The sequence below is a fragment of the Tachysurus vachellii genome, chromosome 23 (genome assembly GCF_030014155.1).
Source record: "Tachysurus vachellii isolate PV-2020 chromosome 23, HZAU_Pvac_v1, whole genome shotgun sequence".
Taxonomy (NCBI): domain Eukaryota; kingdom Metazoa; phylum Chordata; class Actinopteri; order Siluriformes; family Bagridae; genus Tachysurus; species Tachysurus vachellii.
In genome coordinates, this window is record NC_083482.1 from 12,630,674 (window position 1) to 12,650,471 (window position 19,798).

At 37.7% G+C, this 19,798-nt stretch overlaps 2 protein-coding genes across 4 annotated transcripts in view; one reads left to right on the plus strand and one right to left on the minus strand.

The window, feature by feature from the left end:
- Nucleotides 1–754: 754 nt before the first annotated feature.
- On the plus strand, nucleotides 755–3,432 carry ddx28 (DEAD (Asp-Glu-Ala-Asp) box polypeptide 28). Its single transcript, XM_060859629.1, has one exon. The coding sequence runs from the start codon at nucleotides 967–969 to the stop codon at nucleotides 2,659–2,661; it is 1,695 nt and encodes a 564-aa protein (XP_060715612.1). The 5' UTR covers nucleotides 755–966; the 3' UTR covers nucleotides 2,662–3,432.
- A 1,853-nt stretch (nucleotides 3,433–5,285) lies between these two features.
- Nucleotides 5,286–19,798, minus strand: part of galr1b (galanin receptor 1b) — a 30,526-nt gene continuing 16,013 nt past the window's right edge. For all 3 annotated transcript variants that reach the window (XM_060859461.1, XM_060859462.1, XM_060859460.1), the window contains one exon: nucleotides 5,286–6,739. In XM_060859461.1, the coding sequence (XP_060715444.1) occupies nucleotides 6,422–6,739 (318 nt within the window). In that variant the 3' untranslated portion in view covers nucleotides 5,286–6,421. The remainder of the gene's footprint in view (nucleotides 6,740–19,798) is intronic.

Below are 19,798 nucleotides of genomic sequence, written 5' to 3' on the forward strand. Positions count from 1 at the left end.
TTCTGAATGTGATTCTGGTATGTGATTTATGGCATGATTATTATTATGTTGTTGGGCTTAATGTGAGGGTATTATAAAACATTGTGCCTTTATTTAAAAAAAAAAATGCTCTCAGAGACAGACTTTACATTACTGCATTAAATAGAGAACAGTACACATCACGACAGTACTATATATATATATCAATTGCCTTTAATTAAGTGATAAATACTTACATAATTTATTTTATTAAAGTGTGTAATTAAGCATTTATTTATTTGATTTAGTGATTTATTTAATTACATTTTTTTTATTAAATTATATATTCATTAATTTAGTAACAGACTGTGTATTTTAATTTATTTATTAATTATTAAATTATATTTTCACTATTTTATTAATAGACTGTGTATTCTTTTTTACTTATTTATTTAATTATTTTTGATTATTAAATTATATATTCATTAATTTGGTAATAGACTGTGTATTCTTATTTATTTATTTATTTATTTATTTATTTATTTATTTATTTATTTAGTACTTTTTTATTATTAAATTATATATTCAATAATTTAGTAATAGACTGTATATTCTTATTTATTTATTTATTTTGTACTTTTTAACTATTAAAGTTGCCTACAGATTTCTATATAGAAAATTAGTAAAGTTGGATCTTTTATTTTTGCCTTGATGTGACTTCCAATAGGAACGTATTGCGTCATAAAACAGCGACGCGACACACGGAGAACGGTTAACTCCTAAATGTCTTCTTCTTCCCTTTACAAGGACACTAGACGGATCATAACGTAAAGGCTGATAAGGACAGAATGTAGGGCACTATGAAGCAATTTGGGATTTAGTCAGAGATACATGCGAGAGCGTTGAGCGGAAAAGTAAAGGCTGAATAATTCTGGTGTTTTGCGACCGCTAATACTTATTAGCATTAGCTAGAAGAGTTAGCTCTTCTAATGTAAACAATCTGTCAGAATGCACCGCGTGAAGGTTGGGTGCTTTGGCTTGCTCGCTTCCAGGCAGCTTTTAAGCCAAACTAATTCGCTTCCGTGTTGTATCCGTGGTGCAGGTTGTGTACAAGAGTTATTTTATAATGTTGTTGGACGCCAAACATCGACGGCGACGTCAGAACCGGTGATAATCCGCGTTCCGAGGCGCATGCAAGACCGCATGGACAGTGTGAAGCAGGTGAAACGCAAAAACCTCGATAAAGTAGCCACAGTAAAAGCTGGTAGACTGCTGATCGAAAGTAAGAACCCACTACTGAATCAGTCTGTCAGTTACACTCTGGGCAAGTTTGAAGAACCAGTCCTCACGTCAAAGGGATGGAAGAATAACAAATCATTTGGAGACTACTTTACCATCAACAGCACCCAGAGTGCTCCTCCGTTCCTCCCTGAGTCTAAGGAAGAGAAGAACCAGGATGGACAGAATCCCAGAAACACATTCAGCCATCTCCGTCTTTCGTCACAGCTCGTCGAGACACTGCAGAGTCACAATATCACGCATCCTACGATTGTGCAGTTACAGACTATTCCAAAACTGCTCCGGGGTCACAACGTCCTGTGTGCTGCTGAGACAGGCAGCGGAAAAACTTTGGCCTACCTCCTGCCCGTTGTCCATAAACTACATACAGAGATGAGACCGATAGAGCTGGAGTCAGAGCAGAAGACACAAGCGCTGGTCCTTGTGCCATCGAGAGAGCTGGCCGAGCAGGTGACCTCGGTTGCACGTGCCTTGAGCCAACCGTTTGGGCTAAAGGTTAAAGTTGTAGGTGGAGGAAGAGGAGTCGGAAGCATCAAAGCAGCTTTCAGCTATGGTCAGCCTGATCTTCTGGTTGCTACGCCTGGCTCGTTGTTGAAGGCAATATGGAGACGCTTTGTGGATCTGAGTGAACTTCGTTTTATTGTAGTAGATGAAGCTGATACAATGTTTGACCCCAGTTTTGTAGATATGCTTGAGAAGGTTCTCCGACACACGCAGGTCGCTGCTAGTCTCTCTGAGCTGACCGGACCCACACGAAAAGCACAGCTGGTGGTAGTAGGTGCTACTTTCCCTGGAGGGGTCGGTGAGCTCCTGGATAAAGTGACCGATCTGGGCAGCTTGGTAACGGTTAAGAGCCGGATGTTGCATTACCTGATGCCGCATGTCAAGCAGACCTTTGTGAAAGTGAGAGGCTCTGAGAAGGTTCTGGAGCTTCACCAAGCTTTGAAGGAGGCAGATCGGAAAGGCGTTTTGGTGTTCTGCAACTCGGCTGCCACTGTCAACTGGCTTGGTTACACGCTGGAAGAGATGGGTCTTCATCACGCTCGTCTTCAGGGAGAAATGCCTGCCTCGATGAGGGAAGGAATTTTTCAGAACTTCCAAAAAGGCCATGTTGATGTTTTGCTTTGTACTGATATCGCCTCCCGAGGACTTGACACGCAAAGAGTGGGGTTGGTGGTTAACTATGATTTCCCAGAATCCCATACAGACTACATTCACCGTGCAGGCCGTGTAGGCAGGGCAGGAGCCTCAGGTGGAGGACATGTCCTGAGTTTTGTCACCCATCCATGGGATGTAGAGCTGGTGCAGAGCATTGAGACAGCAGCCAGGAGGAGAATGTGTTTACCAGGAATGGAGACGGACATCCAGAGACCAAGCAAAACATTATCACAGGAGAGCAAATGATATTACACAATTACTCATTTTCACTGCTGTTTTTCCCACACAGTACTCATATAATATGTTCAGGAATACCTGATATAGAGTTGATTGCAAATAATTGTTCTGGTAAAAGAAGAATGTACTTGTCATGCTTTACATTAAATAAATAAATACTTATTCCAGGATGTTATAAATGAAATTCCAGTCCATCTTGTAACAAAATGCAACAACCCACAGTCTGCAAAAAGTCCACAAAAATACCTTAAAATGGAGTTCTTCATAACACTCTAGGACTCAATCTGGTTTTGATTTACATTTATTCATCTAACTGTATTCCTTATTCATTTTGTGACATTAGTTTCAGCAAATTCCTGTATCTTTAATTTTTTTGCCAAGAGGATGTGCAAACTTTTGCACTCTTTTCTGCTCTTTTTTGATTTGTAATATCTATATTAATGAGAGAGGTTCTGAATTTCACATGTCAGTTTATTGAGTTTTACTGAGAAATTGGGAAATATTTGTATGCGTTTTTTTTTTGCATTTACAGTAAAATACGCTTTTATTGTGAATGTGTTAAAATGCTCCAAGGAGAAGTTCTCTATATAAGTGTTTGTATTGATTTTTTTCCATTCATAGCTTTCAATGCAGAAATCTTTCACAGCAATTTCCGATTCATTTGCTATTGTGCTGCGTTTATTATGTAAATGCTTGATACACAGTTGACTGCTGATGGCCTGCAGGGCGTCTTGGAAAGGAAAGGGAATAAAGCAGAAGCCATTTGAAGAATCTTAGAAAGTATTTTGTGCAGAATGTTGACGGAGACACATATGAGGTTGTCTGGTTTGCAAAAAAAAAAAAAAAAAAATACATGTTTTTTCTTATACAAGTTATTACAGTGTCTCACAACTCCCGGATCCCCTGAGCCCAGGTTAGTGTCATATTAATAAAGCTTTTATTTGTCACATATACATTACAGCACAGTGAAATTATATTATTCATAAATTCCAGCTTGTTAGTAAGTGTCAAAATATAATGTCATCCATGATACAGCAACCCTTAAGCAGAAAGAGAGGTTAAGGGCCAAACAGTGACTCTGTGACTTCACCCTGACTATTAACCATTTGCCCCACTACTGCCTCCCTTTAGTTTCCTGAACAACATCTGGAAATAACTGGATTCAATTATCAAAAATGGCTGTGTGCTTGTGTGCCTGCATGCGTGCGTGTGTGTGCGTGCGTGTGCGGTGCTCTGGTATTGTCCAATGCCATACAGGGTGTCAGGGTGTATGTCGGTGTATTCCTGGGCTCTGGATCCACCATGATCCTGACCCTGATAAAGAGGTTCAGGAAAATAAAATGATAATGTTTTTATACTTCTAAGTTTTGTAGTAACAATTATGGTGATTTTCTATAGTTAAACTGCGTTTGAAGATTAATATATTTCTTTTCATTTTTTTCAATTAGATAAGCTTTCACTTAGATTCAGATTTCTTTCACGTCCACATTTCATCCTTGACAAAAGTCTTAACCAGATATGTGTATATTTTTTAAGATAGTCGACTCGAAAGTCTGCTGTTGCTCTGCTCTGTATAAACAGCTCTGGTTTGAGATGATGACTGTAGTGAATTGTAGTGAATGTAGCGAGTGATGAAAGATGAGTGCGCAGTCTGCCACCCACTGTTTATTATCACAGAATAACAGCAGGGTTGCCATGGTACAGGCCTATATTTAAAGTGACGGCGCATCACGAAGAGAGAGAGTTTCGTAAACATCGATCCGGAGCAAAATAAGCAGGGATGAACTCTGATGGACTTCCTCCCAGACCGGCACCGTGCTCGAATTACGGCTTCTAAACAAATCTCACACACATTCAGCTTTGTGGAGTAGCATGATCAAGAAAACAAGACATGCTTTTCCTTTGAGAAAGAAAGAAGCATTGTACTTTCATTTTATTAATTATCAGACTACCATTTTATCGTTTCATGTTTTTTTATTTTTTTTTTAAGGGACCCAAAGAGTAGCTCGGCTTGCTGGCAATTTTCTGTCTTTTTGCTGCCAGGTCTGCTTTGTATCCTTTCCACATCAAAGCAGGAAATACCCAGAAGCCGGCTGAGTGGCAGGCTACTAAAGGCTTTCGGTGAAGGGATCTGCTTTATACGAGCACTCCAGTCACTGAAAGTCTCACAGCTGAACTTTGAACTCTGATGTTTTGTCTGGCTCATCCTCTCATCCGAACGCTTAAAGATGATGAAACAACGATGCAACAGTTTGCTATACGATTTTATGCAAAACATTCTACACAGTATAATTTCACAGACATAACATCAGTTTGTTTTGGTCAGAAAACGACTAGTTGTTCAAGGTCATGTCCACAATGCTACAGATGCACTTTTCTACACCATTAAAACAGCATTACAAAATAAGAATTTTCTAAGAATAAATAAGAATAAACTAACCACATTTAACAGACCATATTGTGGGGTGACATAGAATAAAGTATATTATTATTATTATTATTATTATTATTATTATTATTATTATTATTAAGTTACTAAACCAAAGCAACATCTTTCAAGAGCTTGAGAAAGTGGATTATTTGTGTGTCTTAATAATGATAGAAAATAAGAGTAATGATGTTAAAATATGAAGTTATATATCAAAATAAGATATTTATTGGAAATAATGACATCTTCGAAATGAGTAAGTTGGTATAGTGAGATATTAAAATGAAAATAAATTCCATTGCTTGAAATAAGTGTGAACAAAAATGTAAAAAATGATGGCACCTGTGATTCAAGGCTTCCATAAGACTGATGATGCTTGATACAAATTATGTACGCTAACTGAACATGGAAATTTGCACACTTCGAACGTTTCCCATGGTTTGATGCACCTTACTCCAGCACAAATAAAGAAACCACAAAATATTCATTGTACAGTAGTTGCACAGGCTTTATGTATTGTTTAGATGTGATATGTTTAACTGAAAAAGCAGATAAGTGTTCTCAATTAACAGATAAATTTAGCTAAATCAATTTAAAAAATTAAAAAAAAAAAAAAAAATCAAAAAGATGGCTCATTTAAAAAAAAGGATCATGTGACCATCATGGATCTATCATAAAACAACAACAAATAAGCACCTCTCTTTTCTTTCATATAAGCTGCTGTTTAGATTACTATTAAGATTAATTAAGAATTACAAAATATATATGTAATTTTCTATGTATCAGTATGTGTGTGTGGACATGGCCTGAGATGTGAGGAATGTTAAAGGGATTGTGATAAAGTCCATGTTCATGTTGCTTTTCCTTTTATCCTGACAATGACTGTAGTCTGCACATTACACAACACGTTTAACCATGTAAACAAGTCAAATTATGACACAAATATCGTAGACTAGCATATGCAAATCACGTTTCACTGGAAAAAATATAAACTTAACACTGAAGTTAACAACATGGATGTTTTTCATTTACATAACAAAACAGAGCTTCGCCTTCTCTTGGCTGCTCTGGACATGAAAACGTATCTTGAGGATTACTCTTTCAGCTTTCAGCTCTCAAGTCTACCTTGTGAAGACGTAACTGTAGAACATTCTTTTTTTAAAGCTATTCGTGCTGATGAATTTCCAGCCTGCATTTGTGCAAGCCCTACATGCACCGCTGTTTTTTTAGTTTGAATAGCAGCGAAGGGATTAATCTTCAACTGAATACGGATTGTGGTCTATTTTGAAGTAGAATATTTTCAAGGAGGCTCAGTTTCAGCATCACAGAGCTTGTATTCTCTCACAGGTTGGTTGTGGAGTGTGTGGTGGAGAAATTCTCCATCCGAATCCGTGCTATTTTCTTCACAGGTGGGGGCGAGTAGAAGAGATGGCAGGTGAAGACCTGTCGGCAGGCTTTCCGAAAGTTCTCTGAGAGGAAGGCGTAGAGAATGGGGTTGACGCAGGAGTTTCCGTAGGCCATGCAGTGCGACAATATGCGGAACGCGAAGGAGGAATCGTTCAGAGGGAAGTCTCCAAATTCCACCCACATGGCAATTATATGGTGGGGCATCCAGCAGAAGAGGAATGCTGCCACAACCAGTAGCACAGTCTGCGCTGTCTAACAGAGAGACAAACACATAGCATTAACTCACTGTAACACAATACAGTCAGTCAAATATACAATATGTTTGTTGATGACGAAAGGTTCTTGCTTTCTAAATGGAAAATACTGTAAGCTTTTCTGTTGCTGTGTGGTTTTACATAAAAATTTCTGGGTTCAAATTATTTTAGGATTATAGAAACTTTTCCGCTAAATTGTAGTTACTAATACACAAAGGATTTACCCTCAATGCTACAGTGATTAGATGTAAGGAATTAGGTCCCTGGGAAACATCTTGGTGTACAGTAACACACATCACAGAGATCAATGTTCACCTTTATACCGTAGCCACGCCCCTTTTAGTGCATAATTTATAGACAAACAAAACACTCGTGCATTCCTATGAGAAAGAACAATGCCAAAGAGCATTCGTGCCTACTGACCACTGTATTAGTTTAATTAATTAGTAAAATAAATCAGTACTCATTGTGACGAGCAATTTTTGAATGGCGTTTTAGTCTCCTGTGTTTATATGTATAAAGCTAAAGCCTTAATAGATTGGCAGCATGTTTGTGAGCACAGTCGCTACAACTCATATTGCAAACTCTTTTGAAATAACTTCTGCAAATTCATAAAAGATGTACAGGTTTATTAGATGTGACGAGATATATATATATATATATATATATATATATATATATATATATATATATATATATATATACACACATATATCTGACATATCTCTCTCTCTCTCTCTCTCTCTCTCTCTCTCTCTCTCTCTATATATATATATATATATATATATATATATATATATATATATATAGAGAGAGAGAGAGAGAGAGAGAGAGAGAGAGAGAGAGAGAGATATGTCAGATATATGTGTGTATATATATATATATATATATATATATATCTCGTCACATCTAATAAACCTGTACAAACTCTCTCTCTCTCTCTCTCTCTCTCTCTCTCTCTCTCTCTCTCTATATATATATATATATATATATATATATATATATATATATATATATATATATAGAGAGAGAGAGAGAGAGAGAGAGAGAGAGAGAGAGAGAGAGAGATTTCTGCTGAAACCACTGCTTAGAAAACAAGTAACGTGTCTAGTAGATAGAAACAGTTTTAAACTATAAGAAATTTTTAAGCAATTTGAATTTACGTTATTGACATTATGATCAGCAAAATAAAGTTCACTAGTTTTTTAGATTTCTTTGTTCTGCCTATTACCATATTGACTGGGAAAAGCTTTGTATGTCTCTCCACATGTTCACATTCATCTAAAAATTCAGTTCCTTTAAAATATAAAAAGCACTTGAAATCAAATGATCATAAAAGAAAAAAAATTAGAAAAAGAGTTGAGCATGCAATTAATGCACATAGCAAAGTAATATGACCATGAAAAGGATCCAGCCACTGATACAATCAATCTAATTCTGTATTTGTTAAAAACAATCAGCATTTAAACCTTGATTCAGACCTTTAATGCATCTATAAAGAAAAGCAATCCTTTCAGTTCGAGCTGTGATTTGGTGATCACGCAATGCTTTTAGTTCTATGAATAAGTAATAATGTTTATCATGCAAATACTAGTGACATTGATGGATTATCAGCCCGAATGCATGGCACACTGATATAGCTGCTTTCTGGTTTCTCCAATCTGAAGAGTAATGAGGAATTTAGTCTGGGATAGGAATGGATTTATGGATATGCTCAAGATTTACATCACTGAAGTTGGCTTCGGATTTCGAAGAACAGAGCATCATGGAAATGGATGACTTTTTCCCTGAAGAAATGTTGAGATAAAATCCCCGAATCCGTCCATAAATCAGGCGTGTAGCTTGTGGTTTAAACATGTAAATATTCGAGTAGAGAACCTAAATAAATGAGTGCAGAATCTCTGAAGGAGATATACATACAATGGCTCACTCAAATACATAGAGAGTTAATCATTTTGGCTTAGTAACAGAATAAATGAAATAAAAATCAATGATAATTAAAAAATAATATTAAAAGAGATACTAAGAGTGTGCATTTTCCATAGAGTTTCCAGAGTATAGAGATTATTTAAGATAAATATCCTTTTCCAAATATACTGCAAAAAAAAATCAACATTAAACTCACATCAGCCATATTTTTGTGTTTGTTTCATTAATTCTTTTTATCTCAGTCTCCAAAGCTGGAGATGTAGAAATATCAGAGATATGAATTGAAAATATCAAATTCAAGCATATTTCTTTATGGACTAATTGTTCTTTAATAGAATTCTTTATTGAAAGTTATTTTAAAAGACTAATTCATGGATGGAATAGCAAATAGACTATATTCCCATGATACTCACATAATCCCAAACAACACAAGGACTGCAAGGTCTCTCACAATACTTTGGATAAAAGAAGAATCTTGGAGCTGACATTTCCCACCCATGAGTCTTTGTGGCATATAAAATTTTAAATGATGTGAGGAGAAAACTTTTTTGCATGACCTATCATCAAAATGTAACCTATTGTTACTGCTTTAGTGCAAAGCATGACATTTTATAGGCATGTATGCCTCCCTGGGAATTTATATATTAAAATATTTATCTGAAAATACAGATGTAGGCGTTGTTAATTCCTTTGCTGTTACACAAAAAACGACCCTGTGTAGCCACATGTACTGATGGGTTCCTGCATATAAATGAGACTTAGCTCTGGGCTATCACATTTCTCGGTCGATTTAAAACGGTTTGCTGACTAATGCTGTTCTGAATCTCACTGCAGAAATAAAACAGATTACTGGTTAAAAAACACTAAAGGTCTTCTGATTCGTTTTATTTTTCACACACTATATATATAGTGTGTATATATATTTATATATGTATATATTCTGTGTATGAAAAGTTCACAGTACCACAGGTAGTGAAATGTTTTTTAGAATTGTCCGTGTATAAAAGAAAATGAGATAAAGATACAATGCCACATGGTATAATTATATTAATTCCTGGAAACTCCACTTTTAATCACACAGACATTTTGTACTATACTCTTGGTTCATGAAACTGGTATCAAAGATTAACTTTTAGATGTAACTTTATTTAGCAAGTTTTATTTAGAAGACTCATTTCTTCTCCAGCAGAATTTTAATTTCAGCCCAAAAGCTTCTACATTGCCATGTGTTAGGACTTGGACTCTATGAAATGCAGACTACATTACAAGACTTCTTTTTTTTTGAAAAACCTAACACTAAAATAATGAAAAATATCATTCCAAATGGCACAGCTGCCACTAATAAAATGTGTAGAAAGATGTCTTTGTACCATTACATGTAATCTGATGATTAATGATATTATGATTAATTCCACAAACATCATAAAAAGATTATTCATAGAAAATGATCTTATGTAGATGCCAAAAACGTGGCTGTGTATTGCCTTGTCAACACAAAATAGCTACAGAACATCTAAATATGTTTTTCATTAGCATTATTGCAATCGTAAAGACGTTCAGCTGTATCACAGAGTCTATAACACTTGTTTTACCTGTAACTAACCATTGTCTGGGTTGCATTTGTTGATGCCTTCTTTTTTCTCCTGTCTACTCTCAGGAATCATTTCTGAAACCTTGGATCTTTTCCTCATGTTCCTTTTGTACCTTTGACCATATTTTCTGATCATCCACAACTTCTATTATCGTTATTTCTACACAGTTATTGGCTGGGCTTTCACCTTGATTTGTGTAAAACTGCAGATGCAATTTCAAGATGACAGACTCTCTATACTGTGAAGGAATGTGCAATGAGCCTTAATATAGTCTTGTTAGAGCCATCACTGTTTTCTTCTTTTTCTTGGGATGACAGAAATTTTCGTTTCGATCAGCGAGTTTTATTCAAAGGTGTACAAGGATTTCATAATGTATGTCTAGGCTGCACCTTGAGCTAACGTCAACTTTCTGTCAGCATGTTGTAGGCTAAACATTATGAAGTGATTCTAGATGCAGTTTAAGGTGCTGAGCAGCTTAACAGACTACTGTGTGGGATTTTTTATTAATCAGATAATTTAACCTTGTGAAAATCAAGTCATTTTTAATTTAAGTCAGAAATTGCTACAAGAAGATACATCGAATTTTATCTTCTTGGTTGTTTCTGATGGAGGTCCAAGATCTGCTACGAAGACCCTGGATGCACAACATCCACTGTTCCCAATATCTCATCACATAAGTAAGGCATTGTCAAGATGATAGATATATGTCTATAGGGCTTGCAATCTTATTATATGAGACATAATAATAAGACTCATATGAGACAGCTTTTCCCCACAGGGGAGCTAATAAGAGAGTGTCCTTTCTGCAGTGAACAAAAGCCCCAGCATTGCCTGGTCACTTCAAAATGACTATTGAGATTGGCAGGATCCCCTTTGTGAAAAATACCATTAGCTGATACCCTGGGCCACCTGTCAGCTCTTTCTTTACTCGCTCTAAGGTAAGGTCATTTATCCATGTCAATCACTGTGCATATATAAAACAAATTTTGCTGAATCTGAATACTGTTTCCAGCATGAACACTGAAATATTTAGTTCTTGACAAAGCCACAAAAATGCTCCTGGCTCAAGAGATCTCTAACAAGCGATTTACAGCAATACATTTATGTACCACAGAGCCGTTGCATTCTCAAATCAGAAGCTGGTGATCCAAGCCATTCTCAGTAACAGCACCTCTGATGGTTGTTCAACATAAGTGACTCATGGATTCAACATGCTCATGGATTTGTATGGTGAATGTTGCACATTAAACCAAATCTAACAATATCTTGATTAGAAATTTGTTGTGTCATTTTTGAAATATGAATCATTGTTCACAGACATTTTTTAAGTTTAAAGTTTCTGCTAAGATACATGGATGCTTTAATTTAAGTAACTACATTTGTCAAAGTCAAAGTGAAGTTTATTGACATTCAGTCAGGCAACAGGGAATGCATAGAAGAATGAAATTGTGTTTCTCCAAAGCTTCTATGTACAGTTGTAAACAATAGACAGTACACAAGACAGCACAGTAATCAACTATACGTATAGACCAGTATACAGTACATGTCTGTTCACAGAGAAAGTTGCTTTTTGCACAATATTATATGCAATTGCAAAACTTACAACAGTCAGCATCAACAACAAGTAAACATGACAGGCAGCACAATAGACTACACAACAATCAGCATGATAGGCAGTGCAGAAAAACTGTGCAGATACATGAGTAAATTTTAATATTACACCTCAGTTCACAAAGCTTGGCTTGGTTTAGTGGAAAAGTGGGTTAATGTTAAAGCACTGTCTGTGAAAAAAGTGCTCAAGTGATGAAAGTGAATAATTGCTGGTTATAGCACAAGACAAGACTGAAAAAGTGTGTCCCAGTCGTTACAGGTCAGTGGGTTTTCTATGTTGACAGAGTGAACTGATTAGCCTGATAGCATGTAGGAAAAAGCTCTTGCAATGTCTGGTAGTCTTACACAACTGTCCACAAACTTTGCTATGAATCCTATCACAGACTCTGCATTCTCTCCTAAATTGATATGTTGATTGACAGTGGCAGACTCTCTGAAAACATTCCAGTCTGTGCACAAATTACTCCTGAAGTGCTAAAAAACAGCTCCTTCTGGCCAAAATTGTTTCAAAGATGGCTTGCTTCTCAATAGCAGTGGCCTGTGTGCTGGAATTAGCATTACAGAGCATTATTCTTTAGATTGGCCTGATTTAAGTCACCAGCAATTATATACACACTGTCTGGTTTAGCATTTAGCATCGTGCTGACCGACTGATAAAAAACAGATGTACGTTTTTTGTATTAGCGCTTTACATGCAGCTGTGAAGCTAATAGATGCGAAAATCTTTGGCAAGTAATATACTCAGCAGTTTAACTTCAGGAATTCTATGTCTCCCGAACAGTAGCTGGAGACAGTTTCAATGTTTAATGCACCAGTTTTTATTAGTGTAAATACACTTAACTGTACACACAATACTCAGACATGTCTATCATGTTCATCCATCAGTCTAATTCTTGTACCACTTATCCTGCACAGGCTGAAAAGTAGCATAGAGTCTAACCCAGTGAACATGGGGCACAAGGCAGGGGACACCTAGGACAGGGTGGCAACCAATTGCAGGCACACACACACACACACACACACACACACACACGCACACACCCACACACACACACCCATTTACACACTACAGACAATTTAGTGATGGCAATCAGCCCAGCCTACGACACAAGTCTTCATGCTGGTGGAGGAAACAGGAGTACCCATTTATATTTACAGTATACAGACGTCACACAGTGTAGCAAGTCAGTAATTATGCCTTTACACTATAAATAAGAATACTTGGGCTATTACAATAATCACCACTTAATTAAGGGTATTAGTTAAAGGCCCTGGACTGATAAGTTCACAGAATCCCTCGCCACAGACACATTTCTTCCTTCTCTGGTTCTGGTATTCAGGACCCTTTAAAGCATCTCATTCTTCTCCTCCAATACACCACTCAGGCTCCTTGTATGTTGGGCTTCAAGAGGGAAACTTTCTACTTTCACAAACAGGGAAAAGCACAAAACCCTTTGATCGTACATATTAAAAGCCACTTGCTATATTAAACGTTCAAAAAAGTCTATACCTGCTATTTATTAGGGTTTTATAATTGAACACTGTATAAAATGAGAAATGAAAACCATTTCCTACACTGAAACTATAAGGAATATGTGGTGAGTCAGATTTAAGAAATAATAGTATATATAGTTTAGATAAAGATATTACTTTTGTTAAAAAACATTATATCACTGCTTCTTGTTTCTTAATTGCTAGATTGACTGATGTAGAGTGAGCATAATCAACTCAAGTACATTAAAATAAACCAATTATAATGTGAAATCTCATGAAGATGATGCTGATTTAAAGTATAAATATAGTATTAATTTAATCACATAAACATGCATGGTAGAATAGTGCAGCAGAAATGTGGCTTTAACAAAAGAAAATTTTAGCATTGTTCTTAGCTCAGGCGTAAGCTTTATGTTTTATTCAGGGCTTTTATTTTATACAGGGAAAATAAATTGTCTTAATTTTACTCGATTCAATCACACAGAACCCGATGAAAACATTTTAATGATTTATTGCTATTAGATTCATGCAGATATATATTATTGCTATTAGATTCATGCAGCTTATCAGTGATTTGTCATGTCAGGTGATTACACAGAGTGACACAACCCCAAAATTTAATATTCAGTTTGTCTGAGATTTTCTATAATGTCATTAACTATGATTGGTTCTGTCTAATCAATATACAGAACCATAAATGTTGTCTTTTTTTGTGTGAATGAAAAAAGTCTGATATTCAGAGGAAACCAGAAATGTTATATTCCGAATTAGAAATCACTAAGGTAATTAACTCTAAGTGCGTGTATTAGTTTGCACATGATACTTATTAAGCCATCAGTAGAACCTCATCATATAAAGCATTACTAAGCCCTAATACTTTTATTATTTAGCTATTGATTATTAGCATCCCTTCTAATAGGACAACTAGCCGTCACTGGTGCCGCGCTATCAGTAGTGAAAACTAGTCAGTTAGTTCTTTTGCTAGTCACATTTCCCAAAACCTGTTAATAGATTTAGCAAATCTGCCACTTATTGTACAAACACAGTAGACAATGCTGACTTGTTATCTCATATTGAATCCATTATGGGAATCATATTTGTATAGCATTGCATGCCCTAATAAACCCCCATATTTTTGTCTTTTTGTTTGCTTTCTAATGTAATAGAAAGTAAGATTCCTTTTAATCAGGATCTGATTGTATATATGTTTTTTTCTGTCAAGGCCCACCTTACACTCTCAACTCTCACAGGTTCATACTGTAGTAAAAAGGATTGGGAAGGATAACACAAACATCTGAAAATAACAGAGAAAGAAACAGGGAATGAAACATGTACTGTAGCAACTGGAGTGAGTGAGTGAAGGCTGAAAATGCAGCACTCATACTTGGACTATCATCAAATTCTATTCAGGCTTTTCACTGGGAATTGAAAAGCATCTTGAAGTCAATACTGTTTTTCGCAGTCTGAATAGATTTCCCTTGCAGTAGATACTCAATAGATACTCTTGCAGTATGCTAATGTTAGCATATAAATCTCAGTTCACTGTCTCAAAGTAACCTTTAAATAAACATTTTTAGCTAAGCTTAAACTGTTAGCTGGGTTGTTATACTGTACAAACCTTATTGTAATCATTTGACACTTCCTCTTGATGAAATACAGGCCAAACAATAATGGCAAAGTATTTTGGTTTTGACAACAGTTACTCTATCACAGCCTTGATCTTTACTTTATCACCTGGCGGTACATAAAAGATGCAGCACATTTCTTTTGCAGAACGAGATATAACAACGCAATTCCGACATACTCCAGTGACTTTTAACATTGGCTCAGGGATGCAGAGTCTTGCCCACTGGTTTCTGTTAACTGTCTCAAACAATGCATCCAGCTCTGTAGAGACAAAACACTTCCTTTCAGCAGAGGGGCCTTTAAGTGACAAATGCACAAAGATATCATCATAAACAGACTTCCTGGTACACAATACACATGTGCACACAGACACACATACACACACACAGAGAGAAAGAGAGAGAGAGTGAGAGAGAGATTGCAGCTTTTAGTACAGCTTGTGTTATTTGTGCACTTATTGTGTACAAAGTGATACTGACTGTCATAGTGTTTTTCTCTTTCTATCAATCTGTACTCAGTTATCTAGCATGATGTCAACTATAATCTCTTGAAAAATACAGTAAATGCTCCAAAAACATTTTTTTTTAGCTCTATAAAACTTTCAACAGAAAGAACTGCAAAAACTTTGTATTTGGTCAGCAAATAAACACTGCTTCAATATTAAGCCACTGTGAATGTCTGAGAAAAAAAAACTGGAAGCAGTCCTTGCTTTAATTAGCAAACGAAGAAGCACAAAGCTGTGCAGCTGCTGATAAACTTCATAATTGTCTCTAGGAATGGCTAATTTGTGCTGGAACACTCTATCAGGTCTGAATGACAGGATATTTATTTCTTTTTCAAAGCGACACACTTTCCACTACACTACAGCTCTCACTGCCAAAAGAGCCATAAGATATAACAAATTCAAATAGGAATTGCTGACATTAGTATTAAGCATCACACAGCCAAAGAACAGAAGGTTTTAAGTGCCACTTTGATAGTCATCGATTTTGTTTTACAGTCTTGCAAAAAACTTTTCTACATATTGTAGTGTTATAACCTGGAACTGGAATGGGATATTTTTAATTGGGATTATATTTCATTAATCTACATAAAATAGCCCATATTTCTGAAGCAAAAAACAAAGGTGTGATTGCATAACCTTAGTTTAAACCCTGTTGTCGTGGTTGCTCTAAATTCTCCAAGTTCTGGTGCAAGCAGAAGCCACATAATAAGTTGATTTCCTGAGTATACAGTGGGCACACATGGGCAAAGTACTGGAAAAAGTCTCAATCAGAGTTTAGTTTAAATCTCAGAAACTTTGAACTTCCCAATGCACTTATTAAATGACCCATGTCTCATATCTGCCCTTGTAAGGAGGGTGTTATCCATAGAAGCATGTAAAAGACCAAGTGTGAATCTGAAGGAGCTGGAGATATCTACAGCTTAGATGGTAAAACTGGTTCAATGGACAAGCACAGCCCAGATACTTTACAAGAGTAAAAAAAAAAAAACATTTACGTTTACTGAAAGGTATACTGGTACCCATGTGTTTGGAAAAGGTTCTGATGCCATATGATGGCATAATGGCATCATCATATGATCATATGTTGGCCTTGGCAGAAGATCTTATTTTAAAGGAAACCCAACACCCAACACCCCTCATCACCCTGAGAACACCATCCCCACAGTTATGCATGGTGGTGTTAGCATCACATTTAGCATGAAGAAACCTGTCAGATTTATTTTGCAGCCAAATCCAGGGTAATCCTAGAGGAAAAACAGTCGGTAATAGACTGAGGAAGAGCTTAGAATTGCACAGTAACTTTCCTCAATCCAATTGAAAATCTGTTGCAAAACTTGAAATTGCAGCTTACCAGAAGGCTTTATCCAACCTGACAATGCTGGAACATTTTTGCCAAGAGAAAAATGGGATAAAAATGTTAGGATTCACATCTGCAATCTGTTTCAATTCCAGTTTGACACTACAAATTGTTGCACTTAATCAAGTACCAAAATCTTTATCCAAGTGCTCCCCAAGTATTTCTTATCAAATCTGCAGCTTGAATAGATGATGGTGTTGATGGATTTATCAGGAGAATCATTCTGTCATATCAGCACTGTTGTTTTTCACCACCATGCTTGCATAGCATCCAGCCAGAAGTGGCAAATTAATCTCATCAACACACAAAAGCTTATCTCACAGGAAATGGAATTTCACACATTGAAATTTAAACACAGTATGCTTGATTATGTTTCAGAAGAGCAAAAAATCTCTAAGGTCATCAACCCTTAAACATCAAATGAGCTACGTCAAGCTAGTTAATAGACTTAATTTTTCACAAATTGGATGTGGTAAGTTTAGCTATTGCAACAAAAAAAAAGAAGAAAAAGTCAAGAGGTCAAAAGATACTAGATTTGAGAGCTTTATGCATGATAAAATAGATATCTATGGTTGTGTATAAGAACAAAGTAGAAACAATAATTTTGGGTCATGTTGTCGACTCTCAATGTTCATAAAGGGCTGAATAACTGAGTAAAGATTCAACATAAAGAGCTAAAAGAACTGACTCAAAGAGTTCATTCAAAGAGTCGGTTCAAGGACCAAATTTACAGAGCTAGCTTCAGAAAGCTATATATTTTCCCTACTTTTAAAGCTAAACACAAAAACATTAAAGTAATATTTTTCCATCTGATAGTCTAGATTAAGAGAAATAGAAAATAGCCAATGTATTATTGACATAGTCAATAATCTCTGCTTTGCCAAATAGCACCTCTTAATGTCCTTCTGAATGTATTATCTGCCAGGTCCTTCCTAAGTAGTAAGCAAGCAGTTGGTGTGTCATGATTGAAGCACCTGCCTCTCCCTCCGATTGCCACCAGAGGGAACCTTCCCCCGAGTACTAACAGGTTCCGGACTGCATCTCCCATAATCCTCTCACCGGGACTGATTACACCACCACCTGCTGCCCATCAACCACTTCCTATATAGTTGCACTTGAACTTGACCTCATTTGCAAAGTCTCGATTTGCCACGGCTGTCAGTCTGAGCGTTATCTTTCCTGTGATTCCCCGGTTTATTACTTTGTCCTGTTTCCCTGTTTGTTGATTGTTTGCCGCCTGCCCTGACTTTCTGCCCGTATTCTGTCTACGATTTCTGTCTCTCCTACATTGCTGTGTTTGCTGGTTTTGACCCTTGCCTGTTGTACCACGAGTTTGTTAATAAAGCTTGCAAATGGATCCTCGGCATTACGAGCCATTATTACAGAAGACTTCGCCAACTACCGATCCAGCAGCTATATCTCAACTCGCTACGGAGCTATCCGCCCAAGCCCAGCAGATCGCCGGTCAGCACCAGCATTTAACTTGGCTTACCTCACTCACGGGAGAACTCGTTGCAGTGCTGCACACGTTGCAAAGGATCTCTGTGGCGCCGAACCCAATGCCGCCGGTGTCGTCACCTACAACCGCCTACGCGATCTCCTCGGCCGCTAACCCATGGCTCGCCTTCCCGGACAAGTTCAACGGAGATCCGTAGAAGTGCAAGGGCTTCCTGATGCAGTGTTCACTCTTTGTCTTACAACAACCCTCTCTCTACCCCATCGACGCTAACCGAATAGCCTTGGTGTGCACACTCCATACCTCCATACTTCATATTTCCCAGGAAGATCGCACCGCGGCGGATTATGCCCTCGCCTTTCGAACCCTCACGGCTCAGGCAGGCTGGGAGGAGAGACCCCTCAAGCTCCTTTACCGCAAGGGACTGAACCGTGAGCTACAGACCGAACTCGCCTGTCGTGACGAGGGGAGGGACCTATCTGCGTTCATAGAACTGTCCATCCAGATAGACAGCTTGATGAGAGCCCGTCGAGCACTCAGTTTGACGTTCGGCTAAAGGTGCATGGAAGAGACATTAATCTTGTGGCTCTCATTGAGTTTGGCGCGGCGGGCATTTTCATCTCGGAGGAGTTTGTTAAGTGGAATGCGATTCCACTGGCCGAATGTATTCCCCCCTTGGCAGTGGAAGCGATAGATGGCCGACCACTCGGGAAAGGGCGCATAAGATTCAGCACCGAGGACGTCGAATTACAAGTGGGCGTACGACACAGCGATCGTTCCACGTCATAGCCTCTCCTCGCCACCCTCTCATCTTGGGACTGCCATGGCTGAAACTCCATAAACCGGTCATCTCATGGAGAGAGCTGCGAATCATTAACTGGGACGAAGCCTGCTCTCAACACTACCAGCCCTCTAAGACACGCCTCCCAATTAACTCCGCGGTTGCCACTCCTGTTGTTCCTGGTCTCCCTGCTGAATATCACAACCTCGCAGAAGCCTTCAGCAAGGTCAAAGCCACCAAGCTTCCACCACATCGACCTGGGGACTGCTGTATTGAACTCCTGCCCAACACCACTCCACCCAATGGGAGGATTTTCCCGCTGTCACAACCTGAATCTGAGGCTATGTATAAGTATATTGAGGAGGAGTTAAAGAAGGGGTTCATCCGACATTCTGTGTCTCCAGCATCGTCGGGGTTCTTCTTCGTGAAAAAAAAGGACGGAGGGCTTCGACCATGCATTGACTATCGCGCTTTGAATGAGATCACTGTGAAGTTTCGCTACCCTCTCCCCCTCGTGCCATCGGCCCTAGAACAACTTCGCAAAGCCAAGTACTTCACGAAGCTGGATCTGCGCAGCGCGTACAACCTCATCCGCATAAGAGAGGGAGATGAATGGAAAACCGCCTTTTCTACCCAGTCTGGACACTATGAATACTTGGTCATGCCGTTCGGCCTTTCTAACAGTCCATCCGTGTTCCAATCCTTT